Genomic DNA, 23,936 nt, shown 5'->3' with positions numbered 1-23,936 from the left:
ATCCACATCCTTTCATTACATGCAGTGTCTCTTGAACATTCTCCCCCACAAGTGGCCATTATGTGTGCAGTCTGTGCAAGACTCCATCTGACTATCCGCCAATTGCCAGCAAAGAAAAAAATGTTGATGACATCAATGGCATCACTTATACAATCAGTGATCCATGCTTCTCGAACCGAGCATTGATTTTTAAATCCCCATAGTCTTCACTATAATCAGGAGATTAATAACAGGTGGAAAATAATTGCCACTTTGAATGAAGAACCTGACCAGCATAATTGCTTTCTAACTGGATCACAATTCAAAATCTTATCTCGCATTTGGTCCATGCCCAGAGGAGACATTTATTTAGGAACTTCGTGCAAAGATTTAAATATAACGAGCCTGATTTTTACTGGATTTTGTATATTATTGCTCACAAAGTGCATGGGGAATTACTGTGTAGTGGAGGAAGTCAGTCATGTAAACAAGCATTACTGTAGTTGGACCTTAGTCTTAATGGCATCTTGGTTACAGCAGTGTGTGCATGGAAAAGCAACTTTCTGAAAATTTCCCACACGCTCTTGAACTCAATCTGTCCAAGGTTTCAGCCCACAAGCATATATACAGTGTTTATAGAGGTATGGTTGAAAGAGGCCTGGGTTGCTTTTATGTGTGAAGTAAATTAACTTTTTCCTCTTAGACCTTGGTTACATAAATATCTGTCTGGAAATTATAAAGTGCAGTCATAGGAAAGGAGATCAGCCTCAGCTGCCCTCATAGCACAGGCATTCAGGTCTGTGCCACAATTCTCACATGACTATTTGATGGAAATATTTCATGTATGAACCAGAATATGATTGGACATTGCCAGGATTGTTTCCTTCTTCTTCCTTTTCCTCTCTCTTCAGTGGTGATCTGATGTCATAGCTCCGCAGAAAACCTAAAAAGAAACCTAAGTTTCAGCTGGCCTTTTTCTTGCACGACTTTAAGATGGTTCTATGACATTCAGATGTTTTGTCGAGGGTTTTATACTAAAAAAAAAAAATTGAAAATAAATAAGCGCATTTGCTTTGAGTGACGTCCCTAAAAAGGAACAAATAGTGCTTCAAAAAGTACTTGAATGTCCTTGAATTTATTTTTATAATGTCTGTATTAACCCAGTTAACATTTCTGTGAAGAGAGATCACATCATTAGTGTGCAGATAATGTGACTGTAAACCATCTGACTTATGGCTTATGTTAATAAAGACAGGATCATTACTCGATTAAATGGCCTGATTCTGTGTATATTTTCATATTGCGTCTTCAAGTTCAGGCTCTTGTTTATTTTCTCTGTCTGTGAAAGAGAAAAGTTAATGATCAGACATTATTAAAGGTTTGTTTTTTAATATTAATTGTGTAAAACAGGCCTGTTTTTTCAGTTCCTGTCAACTGAGAATAGAGTTATCTTCAAATTACCATTTTCTGTTATACATGAGAGCAATACTTTTCACTCATACAGTCAAAACATATTTATTGGACCTTGACCTCATGGAGCATAAAATAAACTTGTATATGTCTACGTGCTCAGTGAGAGTACTCACTGCTGCCTGTCTCTCTCAGACCAATATGAGTGGCTCCATTCAGTTTCGTGCCCAAGGCTTCAATTCTCGCTCTAAGATAGGTTCCTTAATTTCTTTCAATAACATCATTATGGTTGGTTTCCGTGGAAACTACCCTTTCTTTGTCCCAGCATGCCTCTCTTAACATTTAGTATTGCAAGGTGGGCATTTAAAGTGCAATATAAAAGCACTGTGGTGGACTCTTATGCTCTGACCCTTCCCAAAACTGTTTGTTTCATTAGTGGCAAACAGTCTGTCTTTGTGCAGGTCTGTGCCTGTTAGTATGGTGTACTGTGTATGGATGATGTGGATAAAAAACCTTCACCTTCTCCATAAAATAAGGTCCGTTCTCACAGAAAGTAAAACTAATAGTGCATTAGGGCTGCCCTGCCAGCTTTCAAAGTTTATGATGAGGATGTTGCCCTTAAACAGCCGGGTGTAAAGTGTAAATATCAGCGGGGAAACTAGGGCAGGTTCCACAGTACAAGTTCCACAGAGTTTACAGTACAAGTTGTCGTGTTTAATTTTAACACATGATGCATGACTGGCAGCTGGTGTACCAGGTTAAACTGCAAATACGTCCACATAACTTCCACTTCCCTGTAATGCCTCGTGATTCCCAACATCTGCAGCCTGCTAACAAGAACAAACAAGTGGGACTTTATGACTGATTTCGATTATTTACAACCTGCAGTGGCTTTTTCATACATCCAGTTCATGTAACAAATAACCACTAATATATAACCACCTGACTGCAAACGCTTGATACATGTGACGTGATATCTGACCCTACGAGCTTGCTGATTGCTGATTAACAGTTTGCCAGTGGTATCCTCCAAATTTAGGTACAAGGAGGCTGCATTTCTTGGCAAAATTTAAAGAAGCCTTTGGGATGACTATTGTTTAGCCTCTGATCTGGATTCTCTAAAAAAACGCTATGTACATACTGTAGGTTTTGATTGAATCTCCCTGCATGCGCCTGAAGAGTTCAGTCCTTAAAGCTTTATTTTACTGCACGCTTCTGTATACTTCACTGCTATTGCAATTACAGTAGCCTCGTTCAACAAAACACACCCCTACATAGCATGAATTTAAATGGCCAACATTGTGATGAAGATATACTACGGTAACTTAGCATGCCATAATATGTTTCATTGTGTTTTGATTGAAATGCATTTCTAGACCAAGTTTCAAGGCTGACTGATTTCATCTGATAAACCTTCATACTGTGGTTTTCAATGAGGTTTCAATGGTCTATAACACGTTTTATTCTTATTCATGTCAGTGTTAAGTAACAGCTGTTACTACTAGCTTTTCTGTGGTGCAGTTTGTTTCCCAGCAGTAGTTTACAGTCCTGTTTGTGTCAGTGTTGATGTTTTGACAGTATAACAGGATTGTAAACAATGAGAAAAGGGGAAGAACCCGTCTTTGTTTAGATTAGCTGCATAACCTGATGTGTGAGTTGGTGCTGCACAACCAGTCGGTATGTTTCAACTTTCTTATTATTTAAAATAACACATGTTCACAAAGTCACACTGTATACAAACGAGTTTTTTTGTCAGACAAGTTTGCTTTGCAGGTATGGAATTATGCGCCATGGAATCTGAGTGTGAAACCATCATGTCTGCACCCAACACAGTGGTATTCAAATATGTTGGTACTCATGCCTAATGGTAGGGAGGAGTGTATGATTGAGACCTGAGTAGTGGAAGTCACATGTGTTGACTCAGGACAGTGACAGGTGGCTGTGAGGTTACTGCATACAATGAGTGAGATTCCCATAGAAAGACTTTATTAGCGTGATCTGCCCTAAAAAGATTATCATTTGCTTGTATTTTTATGCCTCCACACCAGAGATAGCCGTGGCCAGATGCGCTAGGTCTTCAGGTTGTCTGCCTGTCCGTCCCATTTTTGTTAACGCAATATCTCAGGAACACCTTAAGAAAGTTTTTTTCAAATTTGGCACAAATGTCCACTTGGAGTCAGCGATGAACTAATATTTGGTGGTCAAAGGTCAAGGTCACTGTGCAGTGTTTCTCACAAAATTCCAGTGTATGTGTGGCGGTAGCTTTTTTTGCGTGTGTATCCTTGTATTGGTCTGTGTGCCCTTTCTAAATTCTGAGGTTTTTGGAGGTCTGTGAATGCAGCGCAGGCGGAACTCTTTTTTTTCCCGTCAGCAGCCATTTGTGGGATTTTGAGTCACAGGTTGGATAATTGATCCATCGATCTGATCAATACTGTTCAGATCAGATCGATGGATAAGAGGAGCAGCTCTTAGTGAGTGAAAGCAAACTTTAGACCCAACACACTTAAGGTTAAGTTTCATTTTACTGCGCCTGCTGCTCTGTCTGTGCCCTCTGTCTATGGAGCAAATACTAGCTGAATGGTATATATATATTCCAATGGCACACCTCATGAACAGTCCAGCTCTTAAAATAGAAAATCTAAACGTAAACCACTTATAAATGAATGTGTGGGAAACCCTGCTGTGACCTCCTGTGACCTCTGTGACCACGTAATATGTCTTTGGCCATAGCTTGAGAATTCATACACTGAATATGACAAAATTCACAGAAATGATAAAGTGATTCAGTTTTATAAGGTCAAACGTCAACTTCACTGTGACATAATTATGTTATGCAAAAACACAAACAAACAACAACAAAAACTATTTTCAGGCCACTACCCAACATCATAACTTGGAGACATTTGGTCAGATACTGAGATGGTGCCTCTAATCTTGGGTGCCCACCTTGAACATAACTCCAACTATATCACAATACAGGACATAAAGCAACAACAACTATAAACAAAGTTGCATTGCTGGTCACTTCTGCCTTTTACTGTATAATCTTGAAAATCACATGATACTGTAGTTATTGAGGAGAAACTGCGGCCAAGTAGCTTGATTTAAAGCATCTATAGAAAACCCAGTCGCCCTGCTTAATGCACTTATTTGCATGCCAATGAAAAGCTTGATGCAGGCTCTTCAAGTCCAATGTTTATTGATTTATACAGAGATCGCTGTTATTTAGTATTAAGTGGATGTCATCAAAGAGACTTCGCGAGGGCATTTAATCAATGTCCAGTAGCCCTTTTTACTGAAAAGGCGGATATGTTGGAGCCAAGTCTAAGTAGAAATGAATCAAAAATGTCTCCATTAAGTTTTCATTTTCTGCCATGGTGTTACTTCAGATGATGAATAACCCTCCTGTTATGAATTGGCTGTGGTTCCTGTCACAGTGATGCACAATGTTGTCAGCTTTAATATCCACTCCTTTATGTTAAGATCATGGTGAATAGAGTCATCATGTGGAAAAGCTTTATGGGTGGTGTTGATGGAGAGTGTTGTTGACCTTTAACATTACTTTATCATCATCATTGCAAATGCTCTTAAAGCCATGACTGCTGCAGGTAACGCTTCAGTAACAAAGTTAGTTTGAGAGTTAGTTTTTTGATTTTACTCATGATTTCTAATAATGGATTTGATTTTGTTGATATGGGAGATAAATGTCTGTACCAAATTTTATGACAACTCATCTATCTATGCAGATGCTGAGATATTTTAGTGACAATTGCCTTGTCGTGTCATCTATAACAGTCACGTTAAGTAGGGCTGCACAATATATCCTTTTTTAAAAACGTCATCGTGATTTCAACTTGCAGGATAAACACTTCACTTTAAAATCTAACAATCAATCCATTTTTCAATAAAAGATTATTGGAAATGATGTCCTTTCATTTTTTAAAGGCAACAACAAGCTGTTACTGTATTTTAGCAGTATCCCTAAAGCAGCATAAAGACAGAATTGAGTACACTTTAATATCCGTTCATTTATTGCAAGTAATATCGTTATCACGACATCAGACAGCGTTATTGCTTATGACATTTTTTCTTCATATCACGGAGCCATAATGTAAAGTTGTAATGTAAAGTGGTTGCAGAAAAATGTGCTGTGCATTATGGCACATTATGAGAGATACTTAGCACAGAATTGGTTTTGTAAAATGTCTCAATTTTTTAGAGAGCATTTCCTCCCTATAGCCTAAAAGCTACCTCATTTAAAAAAAATATTTTACTGGTGGAAAGACAGTCTTTATGCAGTATAACAGCGCACATACTTTTGGCATTAGTGCTATATGACCAGAGAAAACAGAGAAAAAAAGCTGTGGTATTCACTTTTGTTCAACTACCAGAATGCACTGCACCACACTGGACCAATAAAAGCTCCAGCTGGTTGGTGACGTAATGCAAGCTAGGCTGTTTCAACACAGGAAGCCATATGGTGGCAGGCTGGTCACAAAAGATCTCAAACTACAGCCTACTATGAACTACTGTTTCTGATGACATTTTAGGTGGGAAATAGGCAACGCAGTAACAGAATCTTGGTTCATGTTTGATCAGCACTGCTTAGTCTTCCTTTGATCTGAGTTTGAGAGAGAGGAAGCAGTCCTGTCTCGATGTGTTCTACATGCTTTGTGTTTGTGGTGGAAGCCATGTAAAAATCTGTAAATATAATCTGTGGTTTGAGCAACCAGCGGAAACTGGTGAAAAACTCAGCTGATTTGAGCTCAGAGATGAGCAGGGAGATCTTGACTTGGTTAGATGGAGGGAAGTTTACAGTAGTTCATCTACACATACTACCCACGTTGTTAAGCTACAAAGCTGGTTGTAAATCGGCAAAGCATCTTTTTAATCAGATCATTGTAATATAAAAAATATTTAAAATACTAGTTATAATGATCTAACTGCAGGGTATACCAGTGAATAAAAAAAATGTCAGTCAGACCAGCAGATGTGAGTGGATAATGATAAGCAACAGTTGCAATCTGGCGTCAATAAACCTGATTGCCAAAAAAAGGTAGCCTACCACTTTATTTATATAAATGTATATGGATGTATATTACTTAATTATATTGTATTTGTTTCTATTTTAGTTCTGCGTTTCAACTTGAACTGGTTTATGTATTTGATGTGGAACCCTAAGCATTTTTTAATGGAGCCATACTGCATACTGACACTGATCTCCAGCAGTGCTCCTATAATGAATAATTATCCAAGCCATTTACATATACCGCTTTGTCCTAGCCAGATCTACATTGTGCCTGTTTAATGATATTCCTCATTCTCCTTTTTATGGCAGTTTAGTTAGTGTTTGGTGACCGTAATGAAAATTGTCCAGGCATTCAAGTGGAGAAAAAAACCACAGGGAATAATGAAAGCTTCCCCGTCTGGAAAAGAGAGGCTTTTGTCAAAGGCACCAGTGGACCGCAGGGCCCCTTGATAGTTAAATCTAAAAGCTTTCTTCACTACAATCTCCTTTGTTTTGGTGAACTATCTTGGAAATAAATCACATCTACACATCCAAGAACAGCTGAATTAAGTCACCCCCTCTTTCTCATTTCCTGCCTATATTCAGGAGAAAATTCTCAGGAAATTGCTCCTATGAACTCGTGACCTGGAAAAGATTTGGAAGAGATTGATTTGCCAGAGTAGGAGTAGGAGTGGGTCTGAGCTATGTTATCTTTTGGGAAGAAAAGTGATTTTGCAGTCTGTTGTGCTGGAAGGCAATAAGTATTGATTTGAAATCTCTCATTACACTCTCACTTGCTGTATAATTAATCCTATCCAGAGACAGAGAGAATTACTTGGTCGGAGGCCAACTAATATCTCCATTAACACTCACAAACCTGCAGGAGACCTTAGCTGCTGCTCTTTTTTCCCAAAGGTGGCTGAGGTGTTGTCCGAGGCAGCACCTCACATCCCAGAAATGTCATTTCTTACAGATTTTAACAGAATGTCTCAAATGAAACACCTGCAGCTTCATGACGCTTTGAGCTTTAATTGCTTTATATTGAATTGTCAGTCCCTGAAGTCCCTATTTTAATCCAATAGCTCCTATAGCAACAGCTTTTAATAGAAACTGACCACCCTGACCCATGAAGCCCTTTGTCTGCTTCATTGCTGACAAAAAATGCAGTTACTGTAAAGATATCTTTGTGCCGTTGCCTCCTAATGGAGATGTTCTACTAAGATGGCGTCAGAGGTGATGTATGTGTTGCCTCAGAACTAGACCACTGGGACAAGTGGTCACAGGCAGCCAAGCTCTAATGAGAGCAGCAGAAGATGACGAGTTTCAACCTCCTTCATCTTCGGCCTCTATGGACCTCCTCTTTTTACTCCCCCCACCTCTCTGGCTCACATTTATACCTTCTCCCTCCTTCTTTTCCTGTCTCTAAAATGAAAATGAAATGTTCCTTCCTATACCCGCCTCATATAATCCTTTTCTATAAGCTGTTTTGAATACAGATGTCTAGTAGGAGAAATGCAGTGCTGTGATGGAAGTGCTAGCAGCAGAAGAGCCAGTAGTTTCAATGAGAATCGATTGGTGCTGATGAGCATTGACGGCTTAATGGACAAGGAAACTAGCACCCCATACAGAAGCACAAACTTCATCAATAGAAACAATACAGAGTTTTGGTATAAGCAGTGCCGGCTGAAACAACCCTGTATGCCTTCGATCTTTTTTTTCCTTTTTAAGATATTTTTTGGGCATTTTGCCTTTAATGGACAGGACAGGTAAGTGTGAGGCGGGGAGAGAGAGGGGGGAGGAATGACATGCAGCAAAGGGCCGCAGGCTGGATTCGAACCCGGGCTGCTGCGGCAACAGCCTTGTACATGGGGTGCCTGCTCTACCACTAAGCCACCGACGCCCCGCCTTTGATCTTTTAAGTGTTGTCGTGAATCTGGGCTACTCACATGACTATAAGCTATTTACTGAAGGATGAATTATAGAGGTACTGAATCATTGAGATTTATGACCTGTCTGGTTTGTGGTTTGGCGGTGGTTTGAGCTATGGGTCATGGTTTCATGTTGGTTATTGACTGTACTGACCAATAGCTCCTAGGAGGAATGAGGGAGTAGTAGGGGTTGGGTTGTGGTGGTGTGAATTGCCTGTGTGGCGGTCTATTGATTTGGCATCAAAGAAGAACATGTGAATATCAACATGTTGGCAACCGTAACTCTGAACTGTTAAGCACTGTGTATGTATAGATTAGAAATTATCCCATTGTCAGTCTTTTTGGATTGAATACAGATCTAGTCAAAACTGTGGCATGTATTTGTTTTGTTGTTGTTTTCAAATTATTGATTGTAGCATCATGGGTAGAGAAGCTGGCTTGGGACCACAGTGTCGAGTTACTGTAGGTGCATTTTTATCCACCTCTTTTGATGAGTATTTTCAGTTTGCACTTAAAAAAAAACCTGAATGGAAACGCCAAAAACTAGAAAAAAATCTTAAAATATCACAAAAAAATTTCTAGCTTGGATAAGGTAAAAAATTAGCCTGGAAATCCAAACTCAAATCTAGAAGGATTTGGAGTCTGGCCCTCACTGATACACCCTTCCTACCCAAGGGGCAGCACTAACTGAGGCATTTCAAATGCTGCCGCATGCAATTGGATAGCACGATGGCCAATCAGAGCAAAAAACAAGGTGACGTATTCATTGCACTAAGCCCCATTTGTTTGCCGACTAGTGGGGCTAACTGATATATTATGCCTTTTCCCGTATCCCGTTGGCAAAACGGTAACAACGTCCTCCCTGGAAACGAAGGCTTCTAGGGCAGTCTTCTGTTCCTCTCTCAAGGAAAAAGATAAGTGTCGTTGGCTTAGCGTTTCTTCCAAAGCTAAACTGAATAGACGCAGTCCTTCGGCAGCTGCCATCTTGGCCATTTACTTTTCGAATTCGATGGCGCAGTGCTGTCCTCACCATGTTACGCCCGCCTAGAGCCTGCCTCTGTCAGATAGACTGATCTGATTGGTCCAATGGTGATTCAGCGGGCTCTGCTCATCGGGGCCAGATCCCTGTATTAACGTTCACGACAATGTACTGTCATTGCGTAGGCCACTGCAAGCTTTTTTCGTCGTCTCTGGATGGCTTTTAATGCGTTTACGAAAGCACACAAGGCTATTATCAGACCCCCCCCCCCATTCTGCAGTGATATATTGGCACCTGATTGGACAGTTAGTGCCACCTGTTGCTTATCTCAATCTACTCACAATAGTCGCATAACAGTGGTGAATAGAAAAGCATTAATTCACATTTTCTTATGCAGATTTTCTGAACCTTTGGTTAAAATTTGGGCTTTATGTGGACGGAAACCCAACTAGTATCTGTTGCTAGTGAAATCTGGGCTGGGAAAACAAGAACTACTAGAGCTGCTCTGTGAATATTTACAACTGCAGCCATGATATAGATCAGGAACATTCATGCTCCAAAGAAAAACATGTCTGTAGTTAACTGGCATGGGCTTGGTGGGACCTGCCAAGTTCTTAAAAAGCATCAAATGTTCAACTACATATAAACATTACCATTGCTATCAGCAGTGATATATTATGTCTACATGTTCTGATAGATACAAGTACTCAGGTAATTTCTACTATTTTTAACCAGTATGCACTGCAGTAAATGCATTTCCTTCCTATATTATCATATTGTTTCTAGCAGGGCTTGACACTGCCAATTCCCTGCTGAACACTGATATTTCTTACAGCTGTGGGTCAGTAAATATTGATTTCTTAGCGGCCTTCTGAAAAAACCTGATGTGACAGAGTGAGCACGCCGAATGCTAACAACACATGTCTGGCAGCAGTGTGGCTGCAAACAAACAAGCCAACCTGCTGTCATATGTCTAATGAAGAACAGCAACAGTAGAGCAACAAGCAACATTAATAAACATTAAAGGAGCAGGCAATGTTTCAGCATTATGCAGCAATGATATTTGCATATTTTGAACCTGATGACCAATGGCTCAGTATGTAATGTAACATACCATGTAAAATATGTATAAACCCTCTTGTGGGAAGACATGCAAGCAGAAATCAGTATGTGTGGCTCAGACTCAACTAATCTGTGGAGCTCATGTGCATTGTGACAACACAGAAATCATTCCCTCTGTGAGTTATGACTTATGCACAATAATGTGTCATATGAATGTGATTTATGAGCCACTTTTCAGTGAATCTGATAAGGTTTTAAATAAAAACGATGATCTCAGCCAGTATTGCACACATGCACTATGTTTATGGGGTGTTACAATCACAAATTTCTGCCTTTATTCATGATTCAAGGGGAGGCGGTTCTCTGACGGGACAGATGGTGGATGGGTGTAGAAGGTCTGACTCACCCCAAAACAACAGTGATCAGAAGTCATAAGTAATTACCATAATCTGAACAGCAGCACTGTCATCATCACTCAGTTTGTGTTTGCGTGTCTAAATCATGATTAAGACTTTTAGACTGAATGAGGACACATAAATGGATATTTAACTGGAAGCAATACATAATGCATCAATTGAGAAACAGTTTGAGTTGTCCAGATGATAACGGTGACAAAAAACTCAGATGGTGTTCAATTTTAGTGACACCCTTTTTCTTTACGTGCCACCTGACAGTCAGTGTTAATTTAGGGGGTTTGTGCGACTTTGTTTTTTTATTCTTTGTTGATGAAGGCAGGGTTTCTGTGCGAGGCTTTTTTCCCTCTATGTCTGGCTGTCACAGCTCACCCAAAGTACTCAGCTATTTGTGTTTGGGTTGAGCCGTTGAAGAGAGATGCAGTGAAAAGACGAGAGGTGATCCGTAGGTGTATGCATGTACAAGAGCAGGAGACGAAAGATGCTGCGTATTACTTTGCTCCGCTGCTGAAACAATAGTGAAACTGTAGAAAACTGAAAATCAAGCAGTCTCTGAAAATGCATCGCATCACTGATGCAACACAAAACCACTAATGGAGTCTACTCAGGGTCACTCAACGCTAAGCGAAGTCTATTGAAAACCACCAATTCAGATGCTCTCATCTCATGCCGCAAGTGTCGGCCTTGAAAACATTAAGCCCCGGGAAGAGAGGGAGGGGCTCTCTTGTCTATCAGAAGGAAAGAGGAGCTGAAATATGCAGACGCATCTATGGTCAACAAATGAGACGGACGTGCAAAGAAACAGTGAGAATATGCAGGTTTTGTTATGTATACCGGCCAGCTCACACATCATTAGCCCCCTCACCCTGTCTCGTCTTGGTGTCAGACGTTTCTTGAGAGCAAGTAACAGGCGCCATCCTCCTCTTGGAGTCTGCTGCTTGCTTGGCTGCAGCCTGCAGTGCACCCAGGGACCTGGCACTCAGACCTGCATGTGAATGACAGTGTGTGCAGATGTATTCAAGTGTGTAGGCCTGGATGTGGACACATATTCAGTAATTGTGTCAGTTTGAGGATGTGTTTGAGTGTGCTTCGTGTGTGTGTGTGTGTGTGTGTGTGTGTGTGTGTGTGTGTGTGTGTCTGCTTTAGCTCCTGTCATGTCAGTGAGGAGGTGGCACTGTACTGTACAATAAGAGCAGTCAGCCTGCAGGCAGGACTGGCCATCTGGACACATGGTAAAGAGCCTAGCCCAGACATCAGTGGTTTTTCAGTCCCTCTCAGTGTTATCAGATCTATTTCTCTTTTTGCTGTCTGTCCATGTATTAATCAACAATGATACACTGTATTTTAACTATCTCATTTTTCCTCTTCGTTTTGTTTGTCTGTTGCTCTCCCATCTGTCTGTATATTACTTTCCCTCCCCATCTCTCTCTGTTAACGGCCTCCTCTCGTCTCTCTTCTCTCCCCCTGCAGTTTGCTGTTTTGTGGTCCACAAGAGGTGCCATGAATTAGTCACATTCTGCTGCCCAGGGGCAGATAAGGGGCCCGACACAGATGTAAGTAACCAAAGCCCAGCTGTTGCCACTCACGTGTTTGTCGGTGAGGAGGCGCCTTTTTCCTGTCATTATACTGAAGTGCATATGCAGTGTCACCAATATGCAGCCGTGCCAACCGGGCCTGCCTCTCTTCTGAACACTCTCACCCTCTTCGACAGCTGTACTGTAGAGCTGCCATGCATCCATGTTGTATTATGAAGCACTGCAGCAGAGGGAGGAATACTGGAACTCACTCTTCCTCTGACAAGCATCACTTTCCATGTTTTTGTTTGAGCGACATGTAGATGGTTGGAATGATAAAATCAGGCCTTTTTATTGTGATGTTGATGACAGTGAAATATTAATCACAACAAATAGACTCGCATAAAAAAGAAAAACTATATAGTTAAATTGATAATACAAACATCTTTATTTTGATAGATCTCAAAAGAAGGGCTGTAATCTTTTACTGTGTTAGTATCTGCTCAGAGAAAGCCGTTTAAATGTTAAAGTTAGTCGACTCATGATTGAATCATAGCAGCAGCAGGTGGCTAATTCAATTCATCCAATGTTAATGCTCCAGTCGTGTCACTGTGATTTAAATATTCCACTTAGTGAGTCACACTCCCAAACCCCACAAGGAGAGCTAAACTTTAGATTATTCTCCCCTTGTGATAATGCACTCAAAGTCAATATCCTTTCCTTTCAAACGTAACATTTTTTGAAAAACAGGTTGTGACATCATAACATACTGACAGTGACCTCCCGGGGGGCTTATGGAGTTCATAGTATAACTTTAAATAATAATAATTCTAATTCTCCTGGCAGGACTGAGTTCATAGAAAAGCCGATTGGCAGATTACTGTGCTATTTAGCAATGACCTGCTCCGGCCTGGAGACAGATGGGAAATGTAGGATTGCTGGCCAAAGCCAGCACACCTACATCTGTCTTGGCCAGACAAAAAGATACACACAGTACTAACAGCTGGTTGCTCGCACCTGTCTGAATTAATGAGAACACTTAAAAGAAAAACAAGACTCTAGATAGAATTTTAACAGCAGCCCAGGTTTACTGAGCACATGCTGATTTAAATTAGTTTAGCTTCTTGATATTATTTAATGAACTGACATTTATAAGTGAAGCAGTTCATGCAGTGATATATTATGTACTTTAGTTTCTGCTGGGTAATTTAATCTACTTAAAAAAGGGGGGTTTTGGTATAATGTAGTTTTCTGTTGCAAACATTAAATGCATTAAAAAGTCTGTCACTGGATCGCCAAAATCATTTGAGATGACACCCATCTATGACAATTTCAATAAGGTCTCCCATTTGCCGCTTCATGGGCTACAAGTACCGGCTATACGCCATCAGCCGCTGCTTACCTGCTTGCTAAGTGTGAAACTCCATTTACATGCCTGCTTGCCTGCCGGGCATTACATAGCCTCTCAGCGTTACAGTGGCACGGCCTAGCCTCTGTAACTGGAGATATGTCAGTGTGTCATTCAAGATCATCAACCCAGACTCTTTAAATAGAGCACACCATGGATGACACAGGAGCTGTAACGGCAGAAAATAGTCTGAGCTATTAGATTCACTATTCAAGCAGGCACAGGGGTGCAGAGCAGTGAGGGGACATCAGGTTCATCATAAGCAACAGAGTGGATTTTTAATGACCTTTGACACCTGTGGGTTGCAGTGACATCACAACTACATCTTTGTTAATGAATCGAAGCTCCTTATTCAATCCTGTTTAATACATTAAAGGGACACTTCACCCATAAATCAGAAATACCTATTTTTGCTTTTACTTGCAGAGCTCAAAGCGCATGGACGAGAAGCTTGTGTTTGTAACAGCCCGAGATGTAAACATTAACTTAGAGTTAACATTAGCTAGTTAGCAGTAGTGAGCTAGCAGTAGATGCTCGTTTCCTTCTGCGCAGTGATACTGTTGCTGGGTGTAGTTTGGCAAATAGAAAATGGTTCCTAAATGACAAAAAAAAAAATTTAAAAACTCTACAGCAATGTCTCGTTCCAGAAATCATGACCCGGTTACTCAAGATAATCCACAGACCTTGTTGTGAGCAGTTTCATGCAGGAACCATTTTCTTGAACTACACCCACCAACCGTATCACTGTGCAAAAGGAGGTGTGCATCTACTCATGGACGAGAGGCTTGTCCTCGTGGCAGTATGCGATGTTAACATTAATGTGTCCTCCTCGTCTGAACTATAACGTTAGCTAGCTCAGTGATGCTAAGTGAGCTAGCAGCAGATGCAACTCACACCAAAACAGACTTTACAGATAAATAATAATACAGGTGAGAGGTAGAATGTGTGTTCTTGGTTTTGGGGTGAACTGTCCCTTTAAATATCTTTCCTACGTTTTTGTATCAAGTGCCAAATACTTCTTTTAAATCTGCTGCTTGATGTGATCATGCAGATCTTATTTAGCCTTTTACTTTAGAGCTAGTTGACACTGCCACACTTCCATAAGGATAATGTGTTGTTGTAGACATTGTGCACTCATCAAATGTAGTAACAGTACCTCACAGAAGAGGAATTAATATGTAGAAATCCCGTCTGACTAGAGCAGACTTCACTTACAGCTCCAGTGTTAAATTATTCTCAGCCTTTTTTTCATGCTGGCACTGTGTGTGGTTTCACGGCATTATAATAATTCAAGTGACCACATGGTCACCACAAAGCAAATTCCTTTTAAAAATACATGAGCATGTTATCTCTCCTATATTAGAATATTTGATGCTTCCTTTTGATATACATTTTTTGTGCACTTAGCAGATCTGTTGCCAGGGGCAACCACACATATTACATGGCTTGCTGCCTCCTGGGCGTGCAATCCAGGAAGGCACTAACTCCCATGGCCAGCAAATATCCTGAAGATCTGCAGTATCTAGGCTACCTGCATTTTATGACTCATGTCTGTGTTTTATAACTCCTCGACTGGAAGAAACAAAGTGTGCACAGAGATGCCAACAAGAGCCCCCAGATCTTTTCAGCAGCAAGCTCGTCATGAGCGGCTAGCCTTGGTTTGACGGGACAGGATTACCATGAATAAATTGTTCCTCGCAGCCACAGCCTCAGGGTGTTGTTTCAAGGGCAGGGTAGGCTGTAGATGTGCACATATACTCACGTGAGAGTTGCTCTGTATTGTCGGTGTAGTAGTTTGCCGCAGAACACATTCAGTGGTGCAGTTTGAGATTCAGTTTGAGTGTGCCATCTTTGAGGAGAGAACTCACACTTGATTCGTCCCCCAGTTTCACAGGCACTGGAGCGGTTGTGTGTCTGGTCACAGGCTTGCTGCTCAAACCACTCGTGACAACTTTTACATTATTGTTGAAATTACCATTTAAACTGGTGCAAAAAGGTAGAAGTTACTGTGTGCAGAACTGTTTTGATACAACTTGTTGCCTGCTGTATTTTTTTAATTTATTAGGAGCATGTGTGAACACCATGCCAAATTTATTTTGGTAGTGTGCTGTATGCCTCCAGGCACCATAACGCTGTATTTTTAAAGGCAAACTGAATGCAGTGTGGTTGACTATAAAATTAAATAGCAGAAAGTGCTTAAATGTTTGTTATTAAAAGTCTAGAGAAAAAAATATAGCTCTTTTAGTGTTTTGGGGGTTTTTTTTGTGTCGTACAGCATGCATGTGAAACTCTGTTAGTTTAAGGATGTAACCTCTGTAATCAAAATTTGGCCCTAGGGTGATCATTCGTAGAAATCGGTAATCGTATCCCTTGTAAGCACATTCCATGCTTGTGTCAATTTGTCTGATTAAAGCAATTACTTTAACAAATTGTTTTTGTTTGACTGCCGGGTGTAACGTTACGGGCAGGTCGAGCAAGTTCAGTGCTTTACAGGACAAGACTATCAATAATGCAAAGGCTTCCCGTTTCACTACAGGGGCTCAGCAGAAGAAACTAAGAGGTTTGATGTGCTTGCTTTTGCATGGGTGTGTGGCTGCTGCATCATTGATGTCCACTTAACCGGTGCAGCACATATGACCCGAGGCAATCTGCAAGTCTTTGTGCACTGATTTCCCCTCTGAACACTGACACAAACACACACGCACACACACACACACACACACACGTATTTTCAGACAATCACCCCCCGCCCCTCGGGGCCGTTCAGTGCACAGATATCTGTGACAGAGTAACAGAGTTAAGCAGTAGCCTAGTGCCCTTTCTGTCATCTCTACTTGGACACAGACAGAACTGACCTGAGGGTTGCATGGCAGCCTGGCTCAAACACACACCCAGAAGATACCCGTCTTCTTTCAAATATCAACCAGTAAAACGGTATAAAAACACAGCCTCTAAGTCACCCAGTAAAAAGGAGGTATAGGGTGTAAACAAGCCTTCAGATAATCTGAGAGAAATCTAATGTGTAATATTAATGAGTAATGCCGTAGGCAGCTGTGATCTAATATTTAAAGGGTAAATCACACAGGAGGAGATGGTTTTGGCAGACTCCAGCAGGTCTGGGAAATATAGGTGTTCTGGTGACGAGGCCTGGGACGCACACCGTCTCATTACAAGGACTCATGGTGGGAATTGAAAACAAGATTAAACTGGAGTGGAGCTAAATTACATCATCTGTGCCACAGGCATCTTGGGTTGTCACAGGCAATGGAGCCTTTCATCTGTTTTTTTTTTTTTTTTCAGTCCATTTCCTTCTGGCAAGGGTGTGCGCCATTTCTTTGAAACAGGCCTGTTCTGACCAAGACGTTGTCTATAAACACCTTGTCATGGTTGCACCATTCAGCCAGCCACTGGTGCAAAGTGGTCATCTGAAAGAAATCTTTATATATATTTTATATATATTTATATATATGTATATGCAGATAACTGTTATTTTTATATGACAGAGATTCAAAGTTTTTTTGATTATCTACCTATCTTATCAAGGTTGGGTACTGAACTCAGTACATTTAGAGGTACCGACCGAATTGCATTGGTGCTACCGACTCACCCATTCATGTTGAATCCATCTGTGCCAAATTTCGGTACCTGAAAGGGTATCTGGATGAGAACACTGGGTTTAGACTTGTGGTGTAAGTGCCACGAAGTGCCCCGAAGCCTGGAAGCACCGAGATGACTGAGCTCCGCGGAGCCCCTGGGTTCAATTTCAGACATGTGCCCACTCCATTGGCCGCTTAGTCAGCTGCTCAGTCCTTTTTTTCCAATTAATTTTTTGGACAGGGCTCAGTGGGAAGTTCAGTGTGACAGTGACATTCACCTAAAACAGTAAACAAGCTAATTTCGATAATGACAGATTGGGAGTTTTTTACCGACACCAGAAAGTAGGGCTTGCAAAATCTGGGGATGGAAACATCCCCAGAAGTACACTGCACACTGACAGGTGAAAAAACAAACCAACAAAAAATGACTGCTCAACTTGAAATAATCTCAAAGACCTACTAAGGGGATTCCGACTGATGACTCCAATCTACGACTTTCAGGGTCACCCCTAGTGTCTGGTCATCTATCATTAATATTTTTAATATTAGCCTGGCATCACAAGCACATACACACACACACACACACACACACACACACACACACACACACACCCTCATACAAGCTGACAGACAGAGAAAAATTAGCTATGTGTGATTAGAAAAGAGCAGAGGAGCAGAATTACATTAAAGTCTACCACGTCACCCCTGCAGCTCGACATGACATTTTTGTTATTACAGAGAATATAAAGTACCAACAAAAGGTACCATTGGCTACTGGTACCATATTCCTGGTACCTGAACCGGTACCAGCATTGGTTCAAATGTGAGCAGTACCCAACCCTATCTCTTACAGAATAAAAGTATTCAGCGTTAGCCTCTCTGAATGTAAATCTAGCTGGTCATGCCTGTGTGACGTAATGGCCCTTGCATCAGTGTTGCCATAGGTCAGCCTGCCACCCCTTACTGATTTGAATCCCTGCACATGCCTTTAGCACATGCCCCCATGGAAGCCTCAGTCACAAGCACTGCTTCCAAGGAGACACAGTCACAAAGAAATTTGATGCTACATAAATCTGCTTAGTGCAGTAATTTTATTTTGGTGTCTGAGTGGTGACATGTCGTGCGGAGCCCTGTCAGGGTGTACTGTTTCAGCAAAATGAGATTCACTGTAGACTCAAACATGCCTGCAAACACACAATACATGCCCATAAAAATCACACTTTGAGAAGTGGCAGATAGGATTATCTCTATGCCCGGTAGCTAGAGCTGCAGCCTGCATAACGAACACATGAGAGGAGACACATGACAGCTCCTCACGTACTTCTACAGGGAATAAACGAATGTACTCCACTCATATAGAGTGTCTAATGAAGTTTGGCCTCTTTCACCAAGTTGAATTCATTGACGTGGATGAGTGTGTGCTGCTCATCATCTGATATCTGCATAAGCACCAGTTGCTTGAGAGTGTGACAGATGAGAAATTGAAGAAGGCGAAAATCCTTGAGGTTAAAAAATGTGAGCCATTACTCTCATTACAGGCTCATAACAGACTGGAGACCAAACAAGTGCACAAGAGTTTAGGATAGAGAAAAAGTGGGAGTAGGGGGAAATAGAGAGGGGATATCATTTCCAGATAATAAAGCAGTTACTGTAGGACAACATGAGGCACTGCATTAATGTCAAGTCCTATCCAGGATTTGCTGCACTCTGTAGTCCTCCCGCTGATTACTGCAGATGCACTGAAACTACATCTGTTGGATGATGACTTTGTTTTGGCTTTGGGTTTCTTGTTTTATTAAATAAAATGACTTTAGGGTTTGATAAATGCTCAGTGCTTTTAGCCAAAAAGACATGATAGATTATGTCTGCGACAATATGGAGGTCACTAATATATGGAACTTTTCTTCTATCCTGAGAGGAAAGCTCTGTTGTAACTATATTGTAATGAAGTTGCTGAGGTTTATTCCAAGCTTTACTGTCTGGGGCTGAAAAATAAAGCCAATACAAAAAGTGCCAGAAACTGCATTTCCTCTAATGGGCACTTGAGGCTGGCTCCAAGAACGAGTCAATCCCCATAGACCCCCCATGTTAAAATGCCCAACTTTTCAGCAGAAATAAACATGTTTATAACCTGGAAAAAGACAGGTTTTGGTCTCTATAATTATACTATTTACTATAATTTTAACATTCATGACAACTGTACAGGGTGTTTGTGAATTTTTATAGAGCTCAGCATTTTCCATTTCATTAGCGCTTAAAATTCCACACATTTAAGGGCTGGGCTGCTTTAGTGACAGGTTGTGTGAATGGAGTCACTGCTATCTATAGCCCGTTTCCACCAAGCAGAATGATACAGTACTGTTCAGTTTGGTGCGCTTTTTTTCCATTTCCACTGTGAAACGTTGTGGATGGTACCAATGGAACCGTTCTGTACCGTCCCCATTGTTGGTCCCCCCTCTGTTGGGGTACCTAGCACACAGATCTGGTACTAAAAGGTGGAACTGTGAACACTGCAGTTTGTTCACTGGTCAGTAGTGGACAGTCACTCTTTGAAGCTTGTGTAACCACTGTTGATACTGTGGAGAGTTTTTAAGTTTTCTTATCCTCACTCAGAGAAAAGAAAAGCATCATGGAGTGTTGTTCCTGTGGGCTCCAGCAACACTAAACCCCTGAGCTTGCCTGAGAAGGACTAAATGCACAAATGCGCTATTTTTAAATATCCCATGGAGAGAGACTCTCACTGCAGCCTGTTCTATTTTGTTCCGGAAATGTCGGCGTGCATCCCTGTTCTGTGGACGATAATCAAGGTGCAGTTTGATAAAGTAAGAAATACAGTGAGTGCTGGACAGAGCAGTGAGTCACAACAACCCCACCCACATTTAAGGGTACTGTTTGCGGTGGAAATGCTAGGGTCTAGGTACCATGTCTGAAGGGTTACTTTTGGTTCCAAAGGTATCATACCGAAAATATTTGGTGGAAACAGGGCTTGTGAGTCAAACTTACCTGTCATTCCTCCACAGCTCCACCCTCTCGTCCAAATATGATCACTTCTGGCTCCAAAAAGCCAAGGTGGTGATTGCTGAAATTCCAAACTTGAGGCTATAAAAACAGAGTCCAAAAGTTAATATACTCCCTTAAAATGCTGACCATGCATCCTTGCCGCTGGATGTTTGTTGCTTGACTCTATATCTGATAAGACTTTCTTAGATCCTGAAGGAATTAAGTCTCCTGAGGGGACAGAGAAAAATATACAGTAAACAAATGTGTGGGCTTACAGAGGCATTCTCAAAACCTTCTTCATGCCCCTACTTGTTGATAATGTGTAGATAATATCACATAACTCACAAATAGATTGCTGTTAAAACGCTAAGCTTTTGACAGTAAAAGCAGTCAGTCCACAGACAGATGAGAATAGATGTTATATTAAGTTCCCAGGCTCCATGACAGACAAACATAAAAAAAAATAAGAATATGAGCTGTTATTAATCCGTCTGGGAAGTGTTTATAGAGTTGGGCTGAGGATCTTAACAGGTTTTTTGAACTGTCTCTTCCTAGAGATTCATGCACCATAAACACTGCATAAAAAGTTGTGTTAGTGCTCTTTTGATACGGCATGATGTACTTGTTTGATGCCTGTTTTAATCCTAATACCCTTTGTGTTTAATTTCAAACAAAAGGGTTTTAACTTTGCACATAAGTCTTGGCAGAGGACATGTGGGAATTAAAGTAAAGTCAGTTCTGGTTGCTTATTTTAGAGAGCAGGTTGAATGTGTGCCTGTTGCTAAAAAGTAGTCTCTGTTCAGTAGCTTCCCTATAGCAGGGAAACAAGTGATTGATTCCTAATTACATCACCTGCAAAACAGTACATTCACCGTCATGTAAATATAAGGACCCTGCTGCTAAGACACAATTCACATCAACAGCTTAATTCAGTTTGGTTTAGTTGATGAGATTCACCTTTAAATACCTTGATCTGAATGATGATCACACTATTATTTGCATTGCTTGGCCTTGTAAATGCTTGGTAAACACTCAAATGATATGAGCTATTAACATCTCGCCTCTTTAATTCTCGTCAGTGCCACAGTAAATGTCTTGAAGGTTACTCAGCCGTGAGGGGGATGTGAGGGGAGCATCACTGCTGCGCTTTTTTGACAAAAGGAATGTTGTTCACTATCAATTAAAATGAATGAAAACAAAAAGGAACACAGCTTTCTAATGCTGTCTGTACACAGATTAATTAAACACAGCAGGACCAATAATTAATTAGTTATGGGAAGATCAGTTTGATTACAGAGTGAACCGATTCATTTTCTAACAGTTAAAATTTCCAAACAACAAAAACTATAATATAATTATAATTGAGGCTTCAAAGAAACTGAACATTTCATCTTCAGTTATAAAACAAAATCATCCCGTATGGTGACAGTGGCAGACACAATGATACACAATTTCTGGTCCACTGACAGCCCTACTGGAGAAATGGGTAAGTGGGTAATAAGTATGTAAATGATCAATTAAGACACTTAAAAAGTCCGACTGCAGTGAGTGATGTCAAGCAACAGATTTTACAAAAGAAGTAGATGACGTCACTCATTGGTTTGTTGACTACTGTTTTGAAGAGTTTTGCATTTTGGATGTTTTGGAGCCAGAAGTGACCAGAAGTGAGAGGGTGGAGCTGTTGAGGAGCAAGGGGTTGATCTGACTGAGAACTTGAGGACACGATGCAACCCAGACTTGCCAGTAACAAGGTAGCTATGCCTTAAAGCATACCCTGATTTATTGTTTAGTTTCCTCTAAATGGGACTGTCATTTACAAAAAACATCATCCCGTATTGAAGAAGACTTTAAACTTGCGATTGAGACCATAAAGTCATGATGAAATGTTTACAGAGGTAGGAGTAGTATCATTTTCCCACAGACACTCTATACACTCGGACTCCATTTTGCAGCCAGTGGAGTCACCCCCTCCTGGCCATTAGAAAGAATGCAGGTTTAAATCACTTCCACATTGGCTTCACTTTGCAGACTTGGAGATATTAACCAATTCGTTTCAACAAATCTAGCGTAGTTTCTTCCATATTTACCAGTGTATATGATAGTTGATGGGATACCTCTTTGGAACAATAATTCCTCCAATAAGACTTTGACATACAGTTGTAGCTGGGATGTGGCAAAGTTTGCTGTCAACCCAGAGGATTTTTTAAATATTATCTTATACATTTTTGATAAAAGGATAAAAATGTACGCTCTGGGTTTAAAAAAAAAAAAAAAAACATGCAAGAGGGAGCAGCTGAGGACACAAACTCAACTTTTTTTGCTCATAACATCTTTTTAAAATGTTAAACTGACATTTGTACTTTAGTTTGTCATGTCTAAAAAAGTACCATCTGTTGTGGCATCTGTTGCTTGACATCACTCACTGTAAACTGACTTTTTAAGTGTCTTAATTGATCATTTGCATACTTATTACCCACATGTTTCTCCAGTAGGGCTGTCAGTGGACCAGAAATTGTGTATTATTGTGTCTGCCACTGTCACGAGACGAGATGATTTTGTTTTATAACTGAAGATGAAATGTTCAGTTTCTTTGAAGCCCCAATTATAATTTCTTCTAATGGGTTTTGGATTTTTGTTAGATCAATTCACAATGGTCCAAAATTTGAGTTTTTTTTGGGGGGGAGTTAACTGATAAAACATGAATTGGTTCACTCTGTAATGACACTTCGAAGTTAGGGGAAAAACAGAGTGCTTTTAAGAAAATAAGAGATCATGTGTCATCACTTTTCTTCAGAAATATGTCTTTGTTTCTAGTGATTATCCATGCTGACTTATAGTTGATGGTGAGTCCCCTGGGCTGCCTGCTGATGGTATTTATATGGTCTGAGATCCTAATGAACACTAACAGATCTTGAGTCTCTCTTGCTAATGGCCTGTGACGCGCCCGTCTGAAATGTGGTTTGATCAAGTCTTTGCTGGGGGGAGACGCTGCAGAAGGATGTAAGTGCTTCCTCTCTACTCTGTGTGTTGGAGGATAGAAGATGGGTGGGTGCGCTGGGAGCTGGTGAATCACCTCCCGTTGAAACATTTCCCATTGGAGAAGAGTTAAATTGGTGTTTTTGCAACTTTAACACTTGTTAAAGCTGCACTTCCTTTATTTATCTCTAATTACCTGGCTGGTGAATTAAAGAGTTGCCCATCTTTCCCTTCACCTAACATGTACTTACTGTTTAGGCTGGACAGAAACACCTAGGAAAACAGAAGAGACTCTTAGAGAGGTGAGAATTGGTTGAAGAAATATATAAGTCTGTTATTTGAACTTGTACAATGGTACAATTCTTTGTGGAAGGCTTAGGTTTGAGGTTTGTGCCTCCCCACCCTGCATTCTCTTTCACACTCACACACACACACACACACACACACACACACACACACACACACACACACAGATGCATAGCTTCTGATTTACACAGTGAGAGGCAGGCAAACAGATGTGAGCTACTAGTTTCCCTCAAAGTCACCCTGAGATTCTCTGGTACACAGTAGCATTACCTTGACTTCATGTATGAGCCTCCATACAAAACTGATCAGAGATGGGCAGCATATCTGGCACTTGTATTTGAAACATGTATTTCAATA

At 40.7% G+C, this 23,936-nt stretch overlaps 1 protein-coding gene across 5 annotated transcripts in view; it reads left to right on the top strand.

Moving 5' to 3' along the window:
• Positions 1-23,936, top strand: part of prkcaa (protein kinase C, alpha, a) — a 213,890-nt gene that overhangs the window by 61,610 nt on the left and 128,344 nt on the right. For all 5 annotated transcript variants that reach the window (XM_049568332.1, XM_049568323.1, XM_049568341.1 and 2 more), the window contains exon 3: positions 12,250-12,332. In XM_049568332.1, coding sequence (XP_049424289.1) covers positions 12,250-12,332 — 83 coding nt within the window. The remainder of the gene's footprint in view (positions 1-12,249; positions 12,333-23,936) is intronic.

The sequence above is a fragment of the Epinephelus fuscoguttatus genome, linkage group LG3 (assembly GCF_011397635.1).
Source record: "Epinephelus fuscoguttatus linkage group LG3, E.fuscoguttatus.final_Chr_v1".
In the NCBI taxonomy this organism is placed as follows: Eukaryota; Metazoa; Chordata; class Actinopteri; order Perciformes; family Serranidae; genus Epinephelus; species Epinephelus fuscoguttatus.
This window is presented reverse-complemented; position numbering and strand designations above follow the sequence as displayed.